Source organism: Dermacentor silvarum, chromosome 7 (assembly GCF_013339745.2).
Source record: "Dermacentor silvarum isolate Dsil-2018 chromosome 7, BIME_Dsil_1.4, whole genome shotgun sequence".
Taxonomy (NCBI): Eukaryota; Metazoa; Arthropoda; class Arachnida; order Ixodida; family Ixodidae; genus Dermacentor; species Dermacentor silvarum.
The window spans coordinates 73,095,119-73,113,886 of NC_051160.1; the positions used below are offsets into that span (position 1 = coordinate 73,095,119).

At 47.2% G+C, this 18,768-nt stretch overlaps 1 protein-coding gene across 1 annotated transcript; it reads right to left on the reverse strand.

Annotated features, from left to right (window-relative positions):
* Window positions 1-8,160: 8,160 nt before the first annotated feature.
* Window positions 8,161-12,844, reverse strand: LOC119458221 (sulfotransferase ssu-1). Its single transcript, XM_037720053.2, has 2 exons — window positions 12,552-12,844; window positions 8,161-9,181 (listed from the first exon to the last, which is right to left on the reverse strand). Exon 2 carries the CDS (start codon window positions 9,176-9,178, stop codon window positions 8,231-8,233), a length of 948 nt encoding a protein of 315 aa, XP_037575981.1. The 5' UTR covers window positions 9,179-9,181; window positions 12,552-12,844; the 3' UTR covers window positions 8,161-8,230.
* Window positions 12,845-18,768: the final 5,924 nt, after the last annotated feature.

An 18,768-nucleotide genomic window follows, 5' to 3' on the forward strand; every position in this document is an offset into this window, starting at 1 on the left:
TGTACGTGCTGTCAAGGCAGAAGCGACATACCTCTACGCGTGGCGCTCTCCTTCGCAGAAGAGGCGCCAGGAGACGCGTAGGTACCGCGGCTCTGCTCTGATAACAAGCAGGCAGTGCATCAGCGTCTCTATTGCATACAACTGTGTATATACTACAGTTCAATCACCACTTCGATTTCTTTAATCGCACTTTGTAGACATAACATCTGCGAATAGGACGCTTGCGTGACTTTAAGTGTTAGTAGTACAAGCTGAAAGCATCAGGGAGGGGGATTTGCCTCATATACTCATATTTTCCAGATGCTCATATTGAAGGGCTACGTAATGATCCCTTTTTACTGTCTAGAGTGTTATAAGTTGGTCACGCGATTATCTTGCACGAGGACATTGGATTGTAACCTCAACGGAAAAGTGTCGAAGTTGCAAGATGGTACTCGGTAGTACTATACACCCTAACCATTATTCTACCGCGGACCTTCTTCAAATGTGATTAGAATTCTTTGCGGAAATCACGCACTGGCCAATTTCAGGTACTGGGAATGCGCCCAAACAAACCACTTGGCTCATTGCGTATGTGAAACTGGGCATGTGCCAATAGGCGTGTGCGAAAATAGACAACTTCGGAAGCTTAATGTGTGCAACTAACTGACTATGTGTGCAATGTGTGCTTAATGTGTGCAACTAAATTGACTAAGAATGTGAACATTCTTAGTCAATCTTCCAGAATGCGTATCTGACACTGATGGCCACTGAGAAGGCGGTGACTGGTTAGAGAAGAGGAGCAGGAGGTGAAAGGGGAGGAAGTCGGCAAAACAAAACTGAAGTCGCCTACACAGAAGCGAACAATTTGACGATATGGTGCGTCGGTACATTGTTTCTGTTGTGTCAGTGCGCGTGCTTCAGCACGCCCGTGTGCAGTGTGGTATGGTGCGTGCAATAAGCGCCCGTGTGCGTGATGGGACATGACGTCACCTTTATCGTGATCATCGCCGATATATTAGGCAGCCAACTTATGTTCAGGCTGAGTTTTCTTTTTGTAACTGTTACTGACAATAAACCCTTGTTCATCTGTGAGCCAAGGAAATACGTGCCGTCTACTGAGGTCACAAAAGTGGCGACCAGGGTGGGATTGCCGTCAAATTCAAGCATCGTTACCGGCCGGCCTGCAGTATCTTGGTGGAAGGCAGCGACATGGCACCGTCGAATTCTTCGAATGTTCAAATTCTTCAGGGGGCATCTGGTCGATTCGAACAGTTCGTCGAAGACGGGGACGAAGACTTCGAGTCCTACGCCGAGCATTTCGAACATTACCTCCGAGCCACCCAGCTGAGCGCCGAGTTGAAAGTATCCGTTTTTGTAACAGCCACCGGAAAGAAAGCATATCAAACACTGAAAAACATCCTGGCTCCAGAAAAACTAGAAAACGAGGAGTATCAAGATCTCGTTAAGGTTCTAAAGGCTCACTATGCCTCCAAAAGAATCGTTGTCGTGGAGCGATTGAGGTTTAACCGCAGAGTACAGCAAGAAAATGAGTCCGTGGCAGCACTTGCAATTGAATTTGAAACGGCTCGCAGCGTCAGACGAATTCGGCGACTACCTAGCTTTGCGAACATGAAGCTTTGCGAGATCGCTTTGTCGCTGGATTAAGAAACCCGGCTACTCAAGCAGGGCTCTTGAAGAGGAGCATATTGTCGTTCGTAGACGCATGCGACGCCGCGAAGGGCATAGAGTTGGGCTGCGCTGAGATAAAGAAATTACAGCTGAACTCGCCTAGGGAAACAGAAGAAATTAATACGGTCAAACGGCATGTTCAGTGCGAAATATTTGAAACAAGAGCGCTTGGTAAAACGGCGGCAAAGGAGACATGGGCAAGGCAGGAACGCCAGGTACAAGGCTGTTTCCGATGTGGTGAGGACCACGCCGCCAGTACTTGTCCATTCCGGAGGTACCGGTGCCATGTTTGCCACCGAATGGGGCATCTAGCTAGGTGCTGTAAAACGTCGTTACGTGCGTTACAGACTGTGAAAGACAGCGCAGAGGACACGGAAACACACTGTGAAGGTGACGTACTGCTGAATATATTTTCCTGTGACGGTATCAGTCGTAGCTACACGGTGCTGTAGCGGGCCGGAATGTGCAAATGCAAATTGACACAGGGGCGTCTGTTTCTATCGCACCAGATAGTGCTTATAAGAAATATTGGTCTAGCCGTCCTTTGGCCCCGTGCACTTTACGGTTGAAAATGTATGGTGGCTTTTCCTTAAAAGTTCTAGCTAAATGTAATGTGCTCGTAGAGCATCACGATCAGAAAGTGAATATGCCACTTGTGGTGGTACGAACGACACAAAAATGCGACACCTTGTTTCCGGAGTGAGATGGGTTGGAGGTGTTAAAACTGGACTGGATGAGCGTGTGCGGTATCAGTCTCGATAAAGCGGCAAAACTGATAGAAAAATTTGCCGAGGTGTTTGAGCCAGCATTGGGATTAATAAGTGGCAGTCCTGTAAAGTTGATCTTGAAGGACAGAACAGTGCCGGTTTTCTGCAAGGCGAGACCGGTGGCTTTCGCGTTGCGAGACGCAGTTGCACAAGAGTTGCAGTCATTGGTGAATAGCGGAGTGCTAGTTTCAGTGCAACAGAGCGACTGGGCAACGCCTCTTGTAGTAGTCCCGAAACTCAATGGCAAGGTCCGTATTTGCGGCGATTACAAAGTGACTGTGAATCCTCGTCTGCGGACCGATCATTACCCGTTGCCCGTCATGGAAGACATCTTCGTAACCTTGCACGGATGCAAATACTTTCCTGTATTGGATCTTTCTACAGTCTATCAGCAACTACAGCTACACCAGGCTTTCCAGTCGCTCGTCACAGTGAACACGCATATGGGACTAATCAAATACACGCGCTTGCCGTAGGGAATCATCACTGCCCCAGCGATTTTTCAAGCTGTCATGGCTGAAGTTTTGAAGGAGTTAGGATAGAGTGTCATGCTATCTGGATGATGTTATTATAGCGGGGCAAACAATGGCAGAGTGCTACGAGAAAGTGGAATGCGTGCTAAGGAGGTTCAAGGAGAGAGGCTTCAAACTGTGCAAAGAAGAATGCAAGTTTTTCGAGGAATCGGTAAGCCTACTTAGGTCATGTTCCTGACGAAAGAGGGGTCAGGCCTTCCGACGAAAAGCGGCGCGCAATTAATGAAGCGCCTACGCCTAAAACAGGCAAGAGCTTCGATTCTATCTCGGATTGTTAAATTTTTACGGCAAGTTCGTGACAAACATGTCGACACAGCTTCAAGTACTTTATGATCTGCTAAGCGAGAAAGCAACCTGGGAATGGACAGAAAAAACGGAGCGATGTTTTCGGATGACGAAGGAATGGCTGACGCAGAGTTCTGTACTGTCTTTTTATGACCCTAGCAAAGGACCTTGGTCTCGTCTGCGACGCTTCGTCGTGCGGAGTTGGAGCGATACTCTTTCATAAGATAGGCACAGAAGAGAAGCCTATAGCATTCGCATCGAAAACACTCAGCAAGGCGGAACAAGGCTACGCGCACATAGATAAAGGGGCGCTTGCAGTAGTTTTTGGGATGCGCAAATTTCACAAATACTTGTTCGGTCTGAAGTTTTCCATATATTCGGACCACCAACCGTTGATCGGCATCTTAGGACATGATAAGCCGGTCCCTGCCATGTCGGCGGCACGTTTGCAGCGTTGGGCATTATTACTGGCCGCATACAACTACCAGTGGGTTTACCGTAATACAAGTGATGTGGCAAACGCGGACGCACTGTCTGGGTTGCCGCTGACAGAGCAGGAGGATGAATCGGAGAAAGTGCACTTCTTTTCCGTGTTTGACGAAGCTCTGCTGTCTGCGAAACAGATCAGGATTGAAACGCGGAAAGACAAAGTGCTTTCGAAGGTTCTATTTTTCACGCAAAATGAACGGCCATCAAACATAGCAGACGAAGCATTAATGGCGTATTTCTGTCGACGCAGAGAACTTTCCAGTAGAACAAGATTGTGTAACGTGGGGAAACCGCGTGGTTGTGCCATTGTCCCTCCGGCAGAACGTTCTGTCAATGCTGCATGAAAGGTCACCCGAGGAATGGCACGCATGAAAGTGTTATCGCAAAGCCAACGTGTGGTGGCCCTGCTTAACCCAAGACATCTAACAAACAGTGACGACCTGCGTCACATGTCAACTGACCCAAAATTCTGCATCCAAAGTTCCACTGCTATCGTGGGGATGGCCTGCACGCAGGTGGCAGAGAGTACACCTTGTCATTGCATATCGTGATCAACAGTGGTTTCTTGTATTAGTGGACGCCCATTCAAAGTGGCTAAACGTTTTCGCGATGAACACAACAAAGAGTGAGAAGACGGGGGAAAAGCTGCGCAATGTGTTTGCTGCCTATGGTTTATCAGAAGAAATAGTAGCGGACAATAGTCCACAGTTGACTTCAGCCTGCTTTGATACCTTTTTGAAACGAAATGGAATCCGCTATACCAAGACCCCTCCTTATCATCCTGCATCGAATGGCACTGCTGAGCGTTGTGTGCAAGCGTTAAAGCGAAGCCTGCTTAAACAAGTACTAGACGAGGAAAGAGGCGTTGAACAACAATCGCTCGAGCACCGTATTGATCAGTTCCTTTTCACGTACAGGAATACGCCAACCGGAACGACCGGTGAAACACCAGCCCAGCTGTGTTTGTCGTGGAAGCCCAGGACACGGCTCAGCCTTCTGCACCCTGATCTTGAACCACGAATGCAAGAAAGGTTAGACAGGAGGAATGAGTCGGCAAACCAAACTCGAGGTAAATGGGGAGAGTTCGCTAAAGGAGAGGCTGTTTTTGTAACAGGTTTGAAGCCAGGTGATCAAAAATGGCTGGTGGGAATTGTGCTTAAGCGCGTGAGTAACTACACCTATTTGGTCACGTATTTGAAACGAAGAGCGCTATGTTCATGCAGACCACGTACGACCCCGTATTCTTCAAGAGGAATCGACACCTGACGTTCCACCGAATGTGGCCTACGACGGCGAAGACACAGCGCCCCTAGTTATACCGAGAGGTGCTACGGAAGTGATGGATGCAGGGGATCCCAGTTCGCCGCCAGCGCCAGACTTAGAGCAGCGAAACTCTTGCCAACAGCATGGACCGAGTTCGCCTGCCCTGTCGCAACCTGAAGAATTCAGAGCAACGTCGCCACAAGGCCAGACTTCGCCTCCGGTGCGACGAAGTACTCGTCAGAGGCGACCCCCAGATCACTATGTCGCGTAGCGTCCTGCAAACGCTCGCATAAATGGGAAGGAGTGGTGTGTCAGTGCGCGTGCGTCAGCGCGTGCGTGAGCTGTGTCCTGGGCCGTGTCCTGGGGGCAATCAGTACGCGTGTGCATGACGGGACTTGATGTCACCTTTATCGTGATCACTGCCGATATATCAGGCAGCCAACTTATGTTCAGACTGACTTTCCTTTTATTGCGATAGCAATTATATGGACACTCCAAAGCAGATTTCTGCCGTCGGCGTCGCCGTCGCCGTCGCCGTCGCCGTGAGGTTCCGTATGACGTCAATGGAGATGAAATCGTCGCCGCGCGTGGTAAGTGGTTCTTGAGGGAAAGGGAAAGGTTGGCGCTATCTTCTGCAGCCCTTGAGGGAGCACGGCTCAGCGCGGCGCCGAACGCTGTATGTGCGAGTGAAAGGGCGCGAGGGACGCGCGCTTTCACGGGAAATGAACGCACGGCGGAGAACAAACGCGCGTTCTGTGGCGTGCTCCCTCAAGGGCTGCAGAAGTAGGCGTCTCTTTCCTCCTTTACAATCACCATATATGTAGAGCAAACGCGCCTTCTGACGCACGAAAGGCCGTGGGGGGGGGGGGGGGGGGGGGAAGGGAGGCGACGTTTAGCTGCGGCACCAAGTGCCTATTTATATCAGAGGCTCCGGCAACAGTCACCAACGCCGCACGCATTTTGTGCGAACGCGGGCAAAACGCCGACGGCGTCGACAACAGTTCTGCGTGTTGCCGGTGCTGCTGCATGTCCAAGTTTATACAGCTGATAAAGCTACTATCATTACTCCGTATAGCTCTCTACAAATTTGCTATCGCAATTGATGCTTCGCCTTTCAGGTGAAACTGCGACAACTTTTTTGTAACTGTTGCGGACAATAAACCCTTGCTCGTGTGTAAGCCAATGAATTACGTGCCGTCTACTGAGGTCACAACAGTTTCATTGCCAATATAATTACCTGCGACATTCATCGAAGAGATTGGTTTTGCCGGAATTTGCGGCAGAACCATTCCACCGCAATGATCGCCATAACGCTTTGCTTGCATTTCACTTTATTCAAAACATGGCGCCAACTACTTTCCTGTCTCGAATGCTGTGTCACGGTGATAACGCGCATGCCGTTCTTGTCCATGAAGAACCGAACATGCAGCGTTCAAGGAGAGGCACGCAAGATAGATGGCGGTTGTGATGCGACTGCGATTGCTTTGTAAAGTTTGCTGTAAAAAACTTTACACCTTTATACAAATTTGCAACTTTACGCCTGTCTGTTACATCTGTGCACCTTTTGGATTTATCTTGTCCCTAAATAAGCATTTTATGAGCATAGTCGTGTTTAACATTGTGGGATGGCTACTTGTCAAGTATGGCATAAGTGTAAGCATGGTTTGACGTCCTTGATGTGAATAGTAGTGATCATGGAGTGTTACAAAGAAAAATTCATTGAATACGGACTGCGAATGCTGGTAGGAAACTGGATAGACCTAATAGTGAGTAAAAAGTTTATTTTAGGGTGCGGAACGCTAAGTACACCCCTAAACTGCAAACAAAACGCGCATGTGTGGCCATAAACTAGAACGCTAGCGTTAAAGCTTACTATTGTTGCCAGATGGTTCTTGACGTTTTCGTCAGTGGCAAGAAATGAATAAATGCTCGGATGAAGTACTGCATTACTATAACGCAAGATAAACAAGCATCTGTACAGGTTGGCTGGAACTGAGGGAAAAACATTAAATTTTGTTTGAAATACACGAAAGGGCGTGCTCAACTTACTGAGGCTGGGTGCTTGAAAATTAAGTTGTACGGGTAAAAGTTTCACAATGTCGGTAATGTTTTCCATTGCTTTATTTAACCAAAAACGATAGAACGTGTTTCAACCTCGGGAGCTCATTACTTTTCCAAGAAACGGTACCGAAATGGCCCATTTTCACTCATGATATGCTTCATTTTATGATTAAAACACAGAACTGTGACTGCTAACAACATAGCCCGGGAATCGGATTCATTAAATAAGTAATGTGACAGAATGTCAACCACCATATGTAGGAGAAAAATCAAGCACCTTTTGATGTCTGTATGCAAAATAACCGGAATATCGCAAAATACCCATGATAAGTTGTCTCGGCACCTTGTCAACGCGAGCTTGCGCGCGTCTGCAAGCGTACGTGTGGTCTGGGCTTAAGGCTGATAGAATCGATGTCAGCGCTTTCTGTGGCGAGGTGACACCTCGCGCCGCTGTAACAAAGGAGCAGACTGTAAATACCTGTCTCCCGAAAAATTTCGGATCATTTATACAACTGTAAAACAAGCTCAATTGTATTTTCATGTTTATAAGGATGTTTTAGGTACTGTGTGCTTTTCCGGTTGAGGCTGTGATAATTAGGCGTCTGGTTTATTTTCCGCTTCTGCTGAGCTCTTTCTCAAAATTCCTTGCGACACAATACAGCTTGTTGGCCAAAAATTATTTGGTGCTAAATGTGTCACCTATAAAGATTGACTTTCAGATGGCAACTAATATTATTATCGCTAGACAAAAAAAACAAAGAATGTGCAACGCAGGTTCTCCAAATATTGACATATGTCAGGTTTAATTTTCTGCTCTCTATACTACGTAGTATAAATAATCATGTATGATCGATTCTGTATCACGTTCGCCTCATTGCTTTCTTTGAATCCGCTGTGTAGTTTTGCTTGCCCGAAAGGTGCATCAGAGGAACAGTTTGCGCTGATATTCAGAGTGTACTATTATCACTGATTAAGAGGTCGCTTTAGTAGGCAATTAAGGCAGTATGACTCCCTGAGTCAAAGTTTCAAGCTTGGCCACTAAATGCTTTCTTAGGAAAATGGTACAATGGCAACACAAGACAAAAAGTAGATTGTTTCTTCATTACACTAGGGCAACGCGTTTAACCACCTTTTTTCTGCACTTGGAGGTGCCGTAAACACTTATGGAATATCTATGTCTTTCCATAGGTTCATGACGTCAGATCCTTTTGTTGCCTCAGCTATCTTGGCTTTCATGCGCGTTATCTGTTTTGGCGAGAAGTGGTTCTTCCAGTCTCCCACTTGTCCCTTGCGGATAAAGTCTCCCTTCATTGGCATTCTCGTAAAGTCGATGATGGTTTTGAAACCTTTCCGCAGCTCAGGCCTGAGGCTCTCCAGTAGCTGCGATTCGTTTACGTCGAGCGGGGGAGGCTGAGGGCTCACAATCACTTTTTTCTTCATATTCTCCAAGCTGGTCTTCTCTAGAATTCGCTGGAGCAGCTCCGGGTTTTCTTTAAGTCTCCGCTCTTTGTCTTCGTCAATGAAAGCAGCGATACGGTGTATTTGTCCAACTATGTCTTTCTTGAGTCCTTCATACGTAAGAAACAGTACGTTAGGGTCATTGCGGTGTTCGTACCAGGAGAGAACGTTCTCGAAATAATCCCCGAAATCCACGCGCCCTTGAAGAAATAGTTCAAAGAACTCATCGAAAGTTCCATTCTCAAATCTGTACGGTGGCATGTTCTTGGTGTGGTAGTAGAAAGACACGCAACAGTCATAAGGGTTTCTGGTGATGTAGATGTACTTTGCCTCAGGCGAGTACGGGTTTTTCTGAAAGCTTAGGTGGGTCTTGAAAGCTGCCGGTTTGGGAGCGTACACAGCAGCCTCGGCACCTTGCATTTCCAAGAAGGGAAGTCGCAAGGCCTGCTGCAGGAAATCTTTGGGTTCTTCTGCGTCCATCAGGATGTTGTATACGATGTGCTGCATCCATGTGGTGCCACATTTAGGGTAGCTCACAATAAACAAGTCGCCCGGTTGCGGCCTATAAGCAAGGGTAGACAACACAGCTTCATCGGAGAAGTGCTTGCCTAGAAATACGCCACCGATTGTCCGAAAAACTTCCGCTGCCATAGCCTGCGAAAATATCGTAGATCGTATATTAGAAAAGGTATGCTAATTACGCCTTTTCTAAATGCAAACACGAGTCACTCTTTCAAGAGAAGCAACATATCAAAGTAACTGCTACACTGACACCGGTAGGCACTGTTCGAATAAATATCGTATAAAACAAGTTTTGAGGCACTTTACCCGTTTCCTTGTGTTAAACGGAATGCTTATTCCAAGTAAAAAAGTACTTTCGACTGCGTGCCCTGCCCGAGGGCCTGTCACCTTAGTCTCGTGTTTACAACCATCGATAAAAGAGTCTCTCCTATAATAATGCCCTAAGGGCACTGCAGGTGCTTCAGTAAACTTATAATAAATAAATAAATCTATACGAAAGCATATGCATACAAATTGAGCGGCACTGCCAAACGCAGTACCCAATCTCTGAATTTCCGCTTTCACAGAAGGTGGCATATAGAGAATAAATTTTCCCTAAAACGACTTCTGAATATTTGCAGCTTTGTAGGTGAGTTATTATGCACTGCGCGCTTTTTTCCCAATGCTTATTAGAAAAAGAAGAAGAAAAAAACCTTACTGTACCAAAGCTACAGCCGTGCAGAAAAATAATATGGTGCGTTGAATGCTAGGCACTGAAATGGACTCAGCGTTAAAATAGTATTTAAATAGTTTGCTTTGGTACGAGTTTATCTAGCATGCATTGCGTTCAGTGGATCGCGCACTATAGTGATGGTAGCAATTGGCCTAAGCACAAATTCTTTACTGCATCTTTTGAATTTTGTTATATGAGTAATATCTTCCTCTGTGCAGAAGGTGCTTGTACCCGGATGTGTTCCTGCAAAGCGGGGTTCTTTATACTCTACCAGCTTTTCTGGTATGCCTATGACATTATAGGCCTATATTTATGTCCTGCAGTGGACATAAATATAGGCTGATGATGATGACGATGATGACATAACGTCTTTGTGAACAGTTGTTTCTATGTGTGTTTAATTTTTTTCTGTAGCATTGTCCTGTTCACGATTTTAAATTGAATTTTTGGTTCTCCTAGATTATTTTTTCCCGATTCTTCTGCAACACTGCGGGCTAAACAGACGAACTTACCCGCCACCTCACCCCAGCAGAACTAGGGAAGAGGCGGTAACCCTCAGGAAATTGCAAACCAATGCCTACGTCCACGGTATCTTATTGCACCGAACCTCACCCACTGAGCACCCGTACATCTTAAAGTACTGATGTCCAAGGCACCTTATGCCATATGGTATGGGCAAGTGTACGGAAACATGGCACCGCAGACACCCAAACACCGACCGAGGAGCAGTGGGAGGCCAAGTTATCAGATCTGTACCCGAAGAAACAGCGCTGCCTGATCGAAGCGCACTGGAGATAGCCATGGCCCGCGGCTACCTGGAATATGGAGACCACTCACCTAGGGGGCAAACTGCGCTTCCTCAGGATAAAAGTTTTTTTCTCTCTCAATCCCATTCCGGATACACGGACTTGTTCTGTTAGCGTTTTGTGAATGTTGCGTAGGTTTCTGGCAGTTTGATTTTTATTGCATTTTCTTGGTTTTTCCGTAGCTACAAGTTGCACCTACTGCCCCATTTTTAGGCCAAGCTTTCCATATTACGCATATAATATATAGGGTGTCCAAGCTAACGTAAACCAAGCTCTTCAAAGGGAAAAATATTTAAGAAAACACGGGGCGAGACACTTTTAAGACCTACAGTGTTCGGACATCAGACGTCCGACAACGAAACACCGCAAGTTTCGTATTTTTACTTTGCACCCTGTTTTCTAATCCTTTTTTTTTCTCGTTGAACGGCTTAGTTAACGTTAGCTGGGCCACACAGAAGACGAAGAAGAAGAAGCAATCTTCTTTATTTAAGCCCCATATATTAGCTTGCCGCAGTGCCAGATCTAGGTAAGTCAACATTGTGGCGAGGAAGTGGGTACGCACTTGATATCTGTCGTAAGTTGGAAAACGATCAGTGCAGCCTGCGTTATAACCGGAGTCTTCCACATGAGATATGGTCGATGTGCTGATTATCTAGTACCACAACTTCTTCCTGGGGTATTACGTGCCAAAACCAGTTCTGATTACGAGGCACGGCGTAGTGGAGGGCTCCGGATTAATTTTGGCCACCTGGAGGTCTTTAACGTGCACTGCATCGCAAGCACACGGGCGTTTTTGCATTTCGCCTCCATCGAAATGCGGCCGCCGCGGCCGCGATTCGGTCCCGCGCTCTCGTGCTCAGCAGCGCAATGCCTTAGCTGACTAAGCCACCGGTGGCGGGTAGTACGAGAACTTAAAAACTGCGTACACAGTCATTCGATATTACTTGGCGGTAGTTATTATTGGCGCGGCTCCTTATATGTCACCGTAGAGCTCAAAGTCAGACGGCCGAGCACAGAGCCATTGAGTGCTGCATGCGTTTGCCACAATTTCAGTTTTAGAGCAATTCAGCGATGATATTTAAAAATGATGACATTTCACAAAACTGAGGCCCAAAGAAATACCAGAACATTTTTTCCTCACTGATGTCAAACTTAATCAAACATTGGACAAGTTCGGCGGAATCTTTGCTGTCTTAGTCAAGTCGGAGAATTTTCTGCTCTGCTGTTAGGCTTGCGAGACTAGTAGGGAACGCTTTAGAGTATTCAGAATTTACAATAATCATTTAAAGAATAAAGCGACCCTCGGCTGTCTTTCGCCGAAAGCTACCTTCTTACTACGGCACTCTCTGAACAAAGTTACGAATAATAGCACTTTTGTGAAGGGATTTAAGCACCATGCATGAGATCAAACAGGAATGACCAGCGATGGCAAATGCATTCTGGGCAAGTTATGTTAAGCATGGGAATAAAAACAATGCATAGGGTCTTTGAAAGCAGTATTGAACTGCCTATAATATGTGGAACAAAGGCCTGCAGATAGTATTTCAACAATAAGGCGAACAGAAAGTTTCAAATATTTCAACAGCATCATATAAAAAGTTTTTTTAGGGGAGGGGGCAGACAAAGCAACTTTTCAAGCTTGCCCTTAACAATGAGTTGCCGTTGATTTTCGGCGAGTCCATTAAAACTGTGCCACTTGTTAAGTTGTTTGGTGGTGGCTGCATTGCATTTGCTAGATTTTCATGCCTAGCTTGCGAGATGCTAGGCGGAAAGAGATCGCTTATTTAAAAGGACGAAGAAAATGCAATGAAACAGCGGTGCTGCGCCAGTGTTTGTCTATTCTTTCTTCGCTCTTGTAAAGTTACACTGCTTTTCCGCCACGCATCCGTACCAACTCGCCCAAATGTCAGCTCTGTATAGCTTGTGAAAGATCTAGGCATGCCAAGCCAGTAATCTTAAAATGTGACGTTGAAGAGGTACGCACCCAAGCAGAGAAGTCCACAATTGAGCCGCTCGCCAGGCACCCAACACGTCGCGCTGTCCGACTTGCTGCAGGGTGAGCGTTTCCTTTCTTCACTGGAAAAGTCTTTCAAGCTTTAGTTCACCGTGTCGACTAAACCAGTCTTGCAGTGGCGATTACGCAAACCTACAGCAGGCCACACGCAATCCACTCGAATTTCCCACGTTGTTGCGAATGCTCGATGCTACTTTGCTGCCTTCAAGCCTCCAACAACGCTTAGGAAACAAAGCAAACTGCGTGGACAGGATGCAGACGCCAGCTCTGCCTTGTACATCACAAATTTTATCGCCGATAAGCGCTATCGATCGAATACAATGACGTTTCTGCTACGCCGTTGCTCTCAGGGCAAGTGTTCGACGTCTGCCCAAATGCTTGCTCGAGTACTTCATCTTTTTTTGCCTTTTGAGCTAGTGCAATTCGTTATCGCTTCAGATATTGTAGTTGGAAATGTAGACAATCATTCGTTTCCGGAGAGAAGGGCTCGCCGCATCGAAAAAGAAGACAGAATTGGTGGTCGTCTCTTGATACGTACGCCAAAAGAGAAACATTAGCGAGATAATACAAAACTTTGTTGACAGGTGCAGCACAAAAAAGATAAGAAAATACATGGCCAAATCTGTTAACAACGTCCATTTCAAACAACACTTTAGAAAGGGAAAAACTGTCAGTTTATAGAAACAAAGAAATAATGACAATGCGCTCCTCAAAAGTGTGCGAACGAAAACTTTCGAGGCGACAAATATTAGCTCAAAAACTGCAGACAAAAGACACTAGACAGAAAGGAAACACATGCACCATGAAGAATTACTATTACGTGCCTTTTAATTTCTGTGTTGCGTGTACAATATTTTCAGTCCATTCTTCAGGCAATAGCAGTTGTGTGTTCTTCCCAGTCACATAAAGCCTAGGTTATGATCTGGTAAACACAACCTGTAGCTGCAGCAGCAGGTTGTGTATATCTGTGTTGCAAACATTGCACATCATTTCATTTTTCATACTATTTAACTAGAGTAGCATGTAGGCATGTTACGTGCTGCTACAGTAGAGTCTATAGGCATGCCGGCATGCCTCTAGACAGACCTTTTCGGGAGCCGCCTATTCTCAAGGCTATATTTAAGTAAATGTGGATTTGAGTCATCTTTGAAAAACGCGTTTTGTCTTGTAAGCTACGATTTATCGGACTGGTTTTCTGGACTTGCAGAGGGGAGGTGGCGAGGAAAAGAGGCTGGGACTATCAGCAACTGCTCTCTGCATGTGGGCCTATGAATTCGGAGCCACAGATTCTAGACTGCTAGCCAATGATGCTTATCACCTCCTTAAAAAAGTAAATTAAATTACTGGGTTTCGCGTGCTGAAACCACGATGTGATTATGAGGCGCGCCGTATGTGGGGGACTCTGTATTACAATTGGACCCTTTAGTGAGGTAACTTACACCTCAATCTAAGTATCCTAGTGGTTTTGCATTTCGGCCCCATGAAAACGCGGCCGCCATGATTGAACCCGCAGCCTCAAACTCAGCAGTGGAATGACATACCCAGTTACCTGGCGCTGTGGGTCCCCATTACTTTGCGAATATTAGTGCTTGGGTTCTCGGTGGAGGCTTCCACGGCTCAGTTTTCTTGTTGGGGCTATATGGCGCACCTAATACTAACAATTTAATCGCTGTCACACGGGCCAAAATTAACAAAAAAATGTCGTTCAAGCTTTATGGCTTCCCTTATAAAGCACTCTTCTCATTCTCGCCAAAGCATTGCCGGTGCGCTTATCTTGCGCTCGAGTGGTGGGTTGTAGCGAGAGCTTAAAGATTGTCCCTCCAGAGAGAGCACGCCATTAGAGCACGCCATTTAGTGTATGTGCTATCATACCCATGGGACCGTGCTACCCGTGACACTTCTCGAAGTCACACGTGAACGTATTTGGTGAATACTGCCACATTCCCTGCGTTAAAAAGTTGAAACCTTTCTGCAAATACTGACGGCACACGAGTATACGTCAGCTAGCGGTGAGCAGTGTTTGGCAGTAGTTCAAGACGTTGGAACACTCATGAACACCGGGATCGCAGCCTGCACTGTTCCACCATTTGCAAGAGTTACACTTCGCTTGCGGGATACCCAGACTGAAACAATACATTGGAAGCTTCATGTCTGTACGAGCCGCTGCTTCCTTGCAGTGCTTAACGAATGCGTTTCATTTGCAGTTGCTTTAAAACAAGAGGTATCTAATAGATTACGATCTTGTTGGAATTAACGCAAGATTGCTCTTTCGTATATTCCCTGAAATACTTTAATGTCATTATGGCTGCTGATTTCCAGCAGGCTACTTTATATCCGGGCATGTATTCACGAAAGACTCTTATGCTATAATTCTTCACTCACCGTGGTGGCATACTGGCTTTGTCGCTGCGCTGTTAAGCAGGAAGTAGCGGGAACCAATACTGGCCATGGCCGCATTTCAACAGGGCGAAATGCGCAAACGCCCGTATACCGTGCATCCGGTGTACGCTAAAAAACCCAACGCTAAGATCAGGTGGTCAAAATTATTCCGGAATCCCCCAATACGGCGTGCCTTATAATCTAATTGTGGTTTTGACCCGCAAAACCCAAGATTTGTTTTTTTAGAAATCTACATAGCGATAGCCTCAATGACATTAGAGAGCTTTAGTATTGCGGAAAATGTTTCTGTTAGCGTTAGCAGTGTCACGCACGCTAAATCTTTGCGGAACACTGTTCGATAGAGTTTTAGTATAGTGTAAGACAACGATGCGCCGCTAAGCGCAAAACTTCGCCGCGCCATCTAGCTGCGAGTAGTCAAAGCAGCAAACTGAGCAGATCGACAACCAAAGAAGCCGTGTGGATCCACGCCAAGCCTTGAAACGAGCCTGCACGTCAAGCGCTCGGGCCGAGGGTGCCGCTATATTTGCAATGCTAAAAACTTAGCGAGCGCTTAGCGTCTCCGCTATATTCGAAAAATAGCGGACGCACGCTGTGCGCAAAACTGAAATAGCGTTCTGAGCGTGCGCAGTCTGATCCCGATATTTGTTTGCGTTAGCGTGGTGCCATTTCCGCAATACTAAAACTGTCTAATAACATTAACAATGACATTAACGAGAGCCGAAATGAAGAGGAATGTAATGGAATAATGCGGCGGATGCGTTGCCAAAAGCGGCTCATAAAAATTCGTAGCGCCAACTTATTCCCATATCCCAGTCCGACACCCGGTGCATCTTACGAGGTGTCACGCAAGAATTGGATGTGTCGAACTGGTTGACAGGGAGCACAAAAAAAGCGTAGCTTGCGCTGGAGGTGCAATGCGAAAGAGACAGCGGAGCTGATGAGCACCTAGCTAGTCTTGGCTTTTGGGCTGGGCTAAGCACTACCAAGTCATCCCCAGCATTTTCCGGAATTCATTGATTATTGAATGATTAGCGATTAGATATTGATTGACTATCGATTGGCTATCGCAAGGTATGGGCCACATATATGGGCTAGGCTAAGCACTATCAAGTCATCTCCAGCAATTCCCGGCTTTTTTCATTGTTTGTCGATTATCGATTAGCTATTAATTGGCTATCGCAAGCTATTGGCCATGTGTTTGAGCTAGGCTAAGCACTACCAAGTGAGCCCCAGCATTTCTTGGAACTTTTTGATTACTGGTCAATTATCGATTAGCTATTAAGGCGAAAGCCTTTAATGGCTCATACTCGCGGCGTTCGGCCGTCCGTCCGTCCGTGCCCTGGAACGGTGCCAGCTGTGTCCTCTCCCCCTCACACTCTCTCAGCAATCACGTGATGCCACAGCGGCGCACGCGGCAACGCTCCTTCGTCAGACGTCGCGTTGCAGCAGTCGAGTTAAGCGTGAGACACACGGTCCGATTCTGTGTCCGATCCGGCGTCCGACGCGCTGGAACCGAGGCGTTTTGCAGTGCCGAAGCGCCGGATCGGATGACCGGCGTGCGACAAACTGGACAAATTTTCACCGTCCGACGCTTCCGACAGCCGCACCGTCGTTTGACCGCAGCCAATGACAGCGCGCCTGGCATGTGACGTTCTCTGACGCTCCCTCCAGAGAGGCGGTGCCGGCGGGCCGGTTTCTCGTCGCCTCTTTTTTTTTTTTTTTAACACGAAAGTGTTTTATGCCGGGGTCCACCAAGACTTCACTGACGTATTTCCGTCACGGAAATACGTCATACGGAAATACGGAATGACGTTCTTACAATGTACACGAACATATTACAAAGAAAGAAACCAGAAGAAAAAGTTCCACAAACATGCAAAATTTGGAAATCGAACCCACGACCTCTCGGGTCCGCGACGATAGATCGCCGAGCGTTTAACCCATTGCGCCACAAACGCATTTGCAGAGAGCTACACAGACGCGCCTTATATATCTAACACTCCTCCGTGTACCCGCGCTCTTGCTCGGGGCGGTGCCGCCGCCTACGAGCAGAAAAGAGAAGTACTGCATTATGACACTAACGCGCACCGACAGTGAACGCTTCGGTGGTCTCAGCACTACGACGCCTCGATGCCAGCATTCGAAGGGACGCTGGCATCAAGAAGCACTACCAACGCCACCTATAGGTGGCGTTCACCGTACTCAGCACAGCGGAGCGTGGCCTCCGCAATTAGCTCTGAAAATGTTTCTGAAGTTGATCGCGGAGGCTGCAATTACGACGCGCTGTACGCGCTGATTTGACTCGGTGACGATTCAGTTACGTGCTTTGTCTTGCGCGTTGTATTAGTGTGTCAGTTACGTGCTTCGTCTTTCGCGTTGTGCTAGCGTGTACAGCGTAGTGCAGCTTCCATATGCACGACGGTTGCTCATGGTCATCGACGTTGGTAGTCGTGATGGAGGAGACGTGCCACCAGGCGTCAGCGTGGGTGCATCAACGCCTAAGGGCGCTTTAGCCACAAAACACCAATAGACATTATATATCAATGTGCAATAAACATTACACTACTTCTGTGAAGACACGTTTCACTTTCGTGTTCTATACCGATTCCTATATAAGAGGGATCAACCACATTTTTTTCATGCCAGCTGCAACAGCATTGGTACAATTCGTTTCTGACACGAAATAATTACCAGTTCGGAAAAATTATCTCGAACCTGTGCCTGTTCTGCAAAGCAGCTCCTAGTACTAGCACTTAGCTACTTGCGAGATCGGCCGGGAGCCGCGATGCGACAGCATTTCGCAGGTAGACAGAACACACCGACTGTCTGAGCGAGGCTACTCGCTTAGCTTGCACGCTTGCCCTTCGCATCTACGGCGTCGAGTAATCCGAGTGTATTTAATTACGGGTAACCTACGTGTACAGTGTTAATCGTGTTGGCAAATATAAGCGCACTTCGACGAGCTCGGACTGGATCGCAAGAGCCGTCGGCCGTGGCGTCCGCCGAGCTAGGCCTACCGGCCCTATCGCTGGCTGTCGGTGGAGCCGTCAGTAGAGAACACACCGCTGCGAAGTGTTTTGTCGCTCGCAAACACATAATTTTATAGACAGTGTTCGCGTAAAGCGAAGCCGCATTGCGCAAAGTTGTTTATTTTGTATTTCTCGACGAGGATACGAAGTTTTCCGAGTGTACAAGCTGGGGCGCAAAATCTGGGCGGAGCTTAGGCGCCGCTCGCTCGTTCGGATGCCCGTCTCGTGTGCCCCGAATCGTCGGATGCCGCATGCCAGAACATGCGGCGCCGCACATCGGATCGGACGCCGAATCGTACCGTGTGTCTCCTGCTTTAGTCGGATGGCGCCCAAGCGGCCCGGTGATGATCCCACGGCAAGCGGTTCGGAGAAGTGGCCGAAGAATGTGGATTCCCCCGATACCAAACACCAGAAGAAGAATGAGGGAATGCGCATGCGGCGGTAGTCAGTCGAATGGGCAAAGGCTTTCGCCGAACACACCTTGGAATTTACAAAGGGTCCTTCAATTTTTGATTGGCTATCGATGACTGACAAAGATTAAGTAGTCCCAACCATGCTTAGCTAGACTTATCCAGGCTCAGCTTCGCTTGTTCACCGGAGAATGTGCCATTGCGCTTTGGACTTTTTCTGCACAACCTCCAGGATCGGCCCATATTTTAAGGCGAAAGCCTTTAATGGCTCATACTCGCGGCGTCCGACCATCCGTCTGTCTGGGCCCTGGAACGGTTCCAGCTGTGGTCTCTCCCCCTCACACTCTC

Coding starts and splice junctions, on each gene's coding strand:
- LOC119458221 (XM_037720053.2), bottom strand. CDS start 9,178: ATGGCAGCGGAAGTTTTTCGGACAATCGGTGGCGTATTTCTAGGCAAG.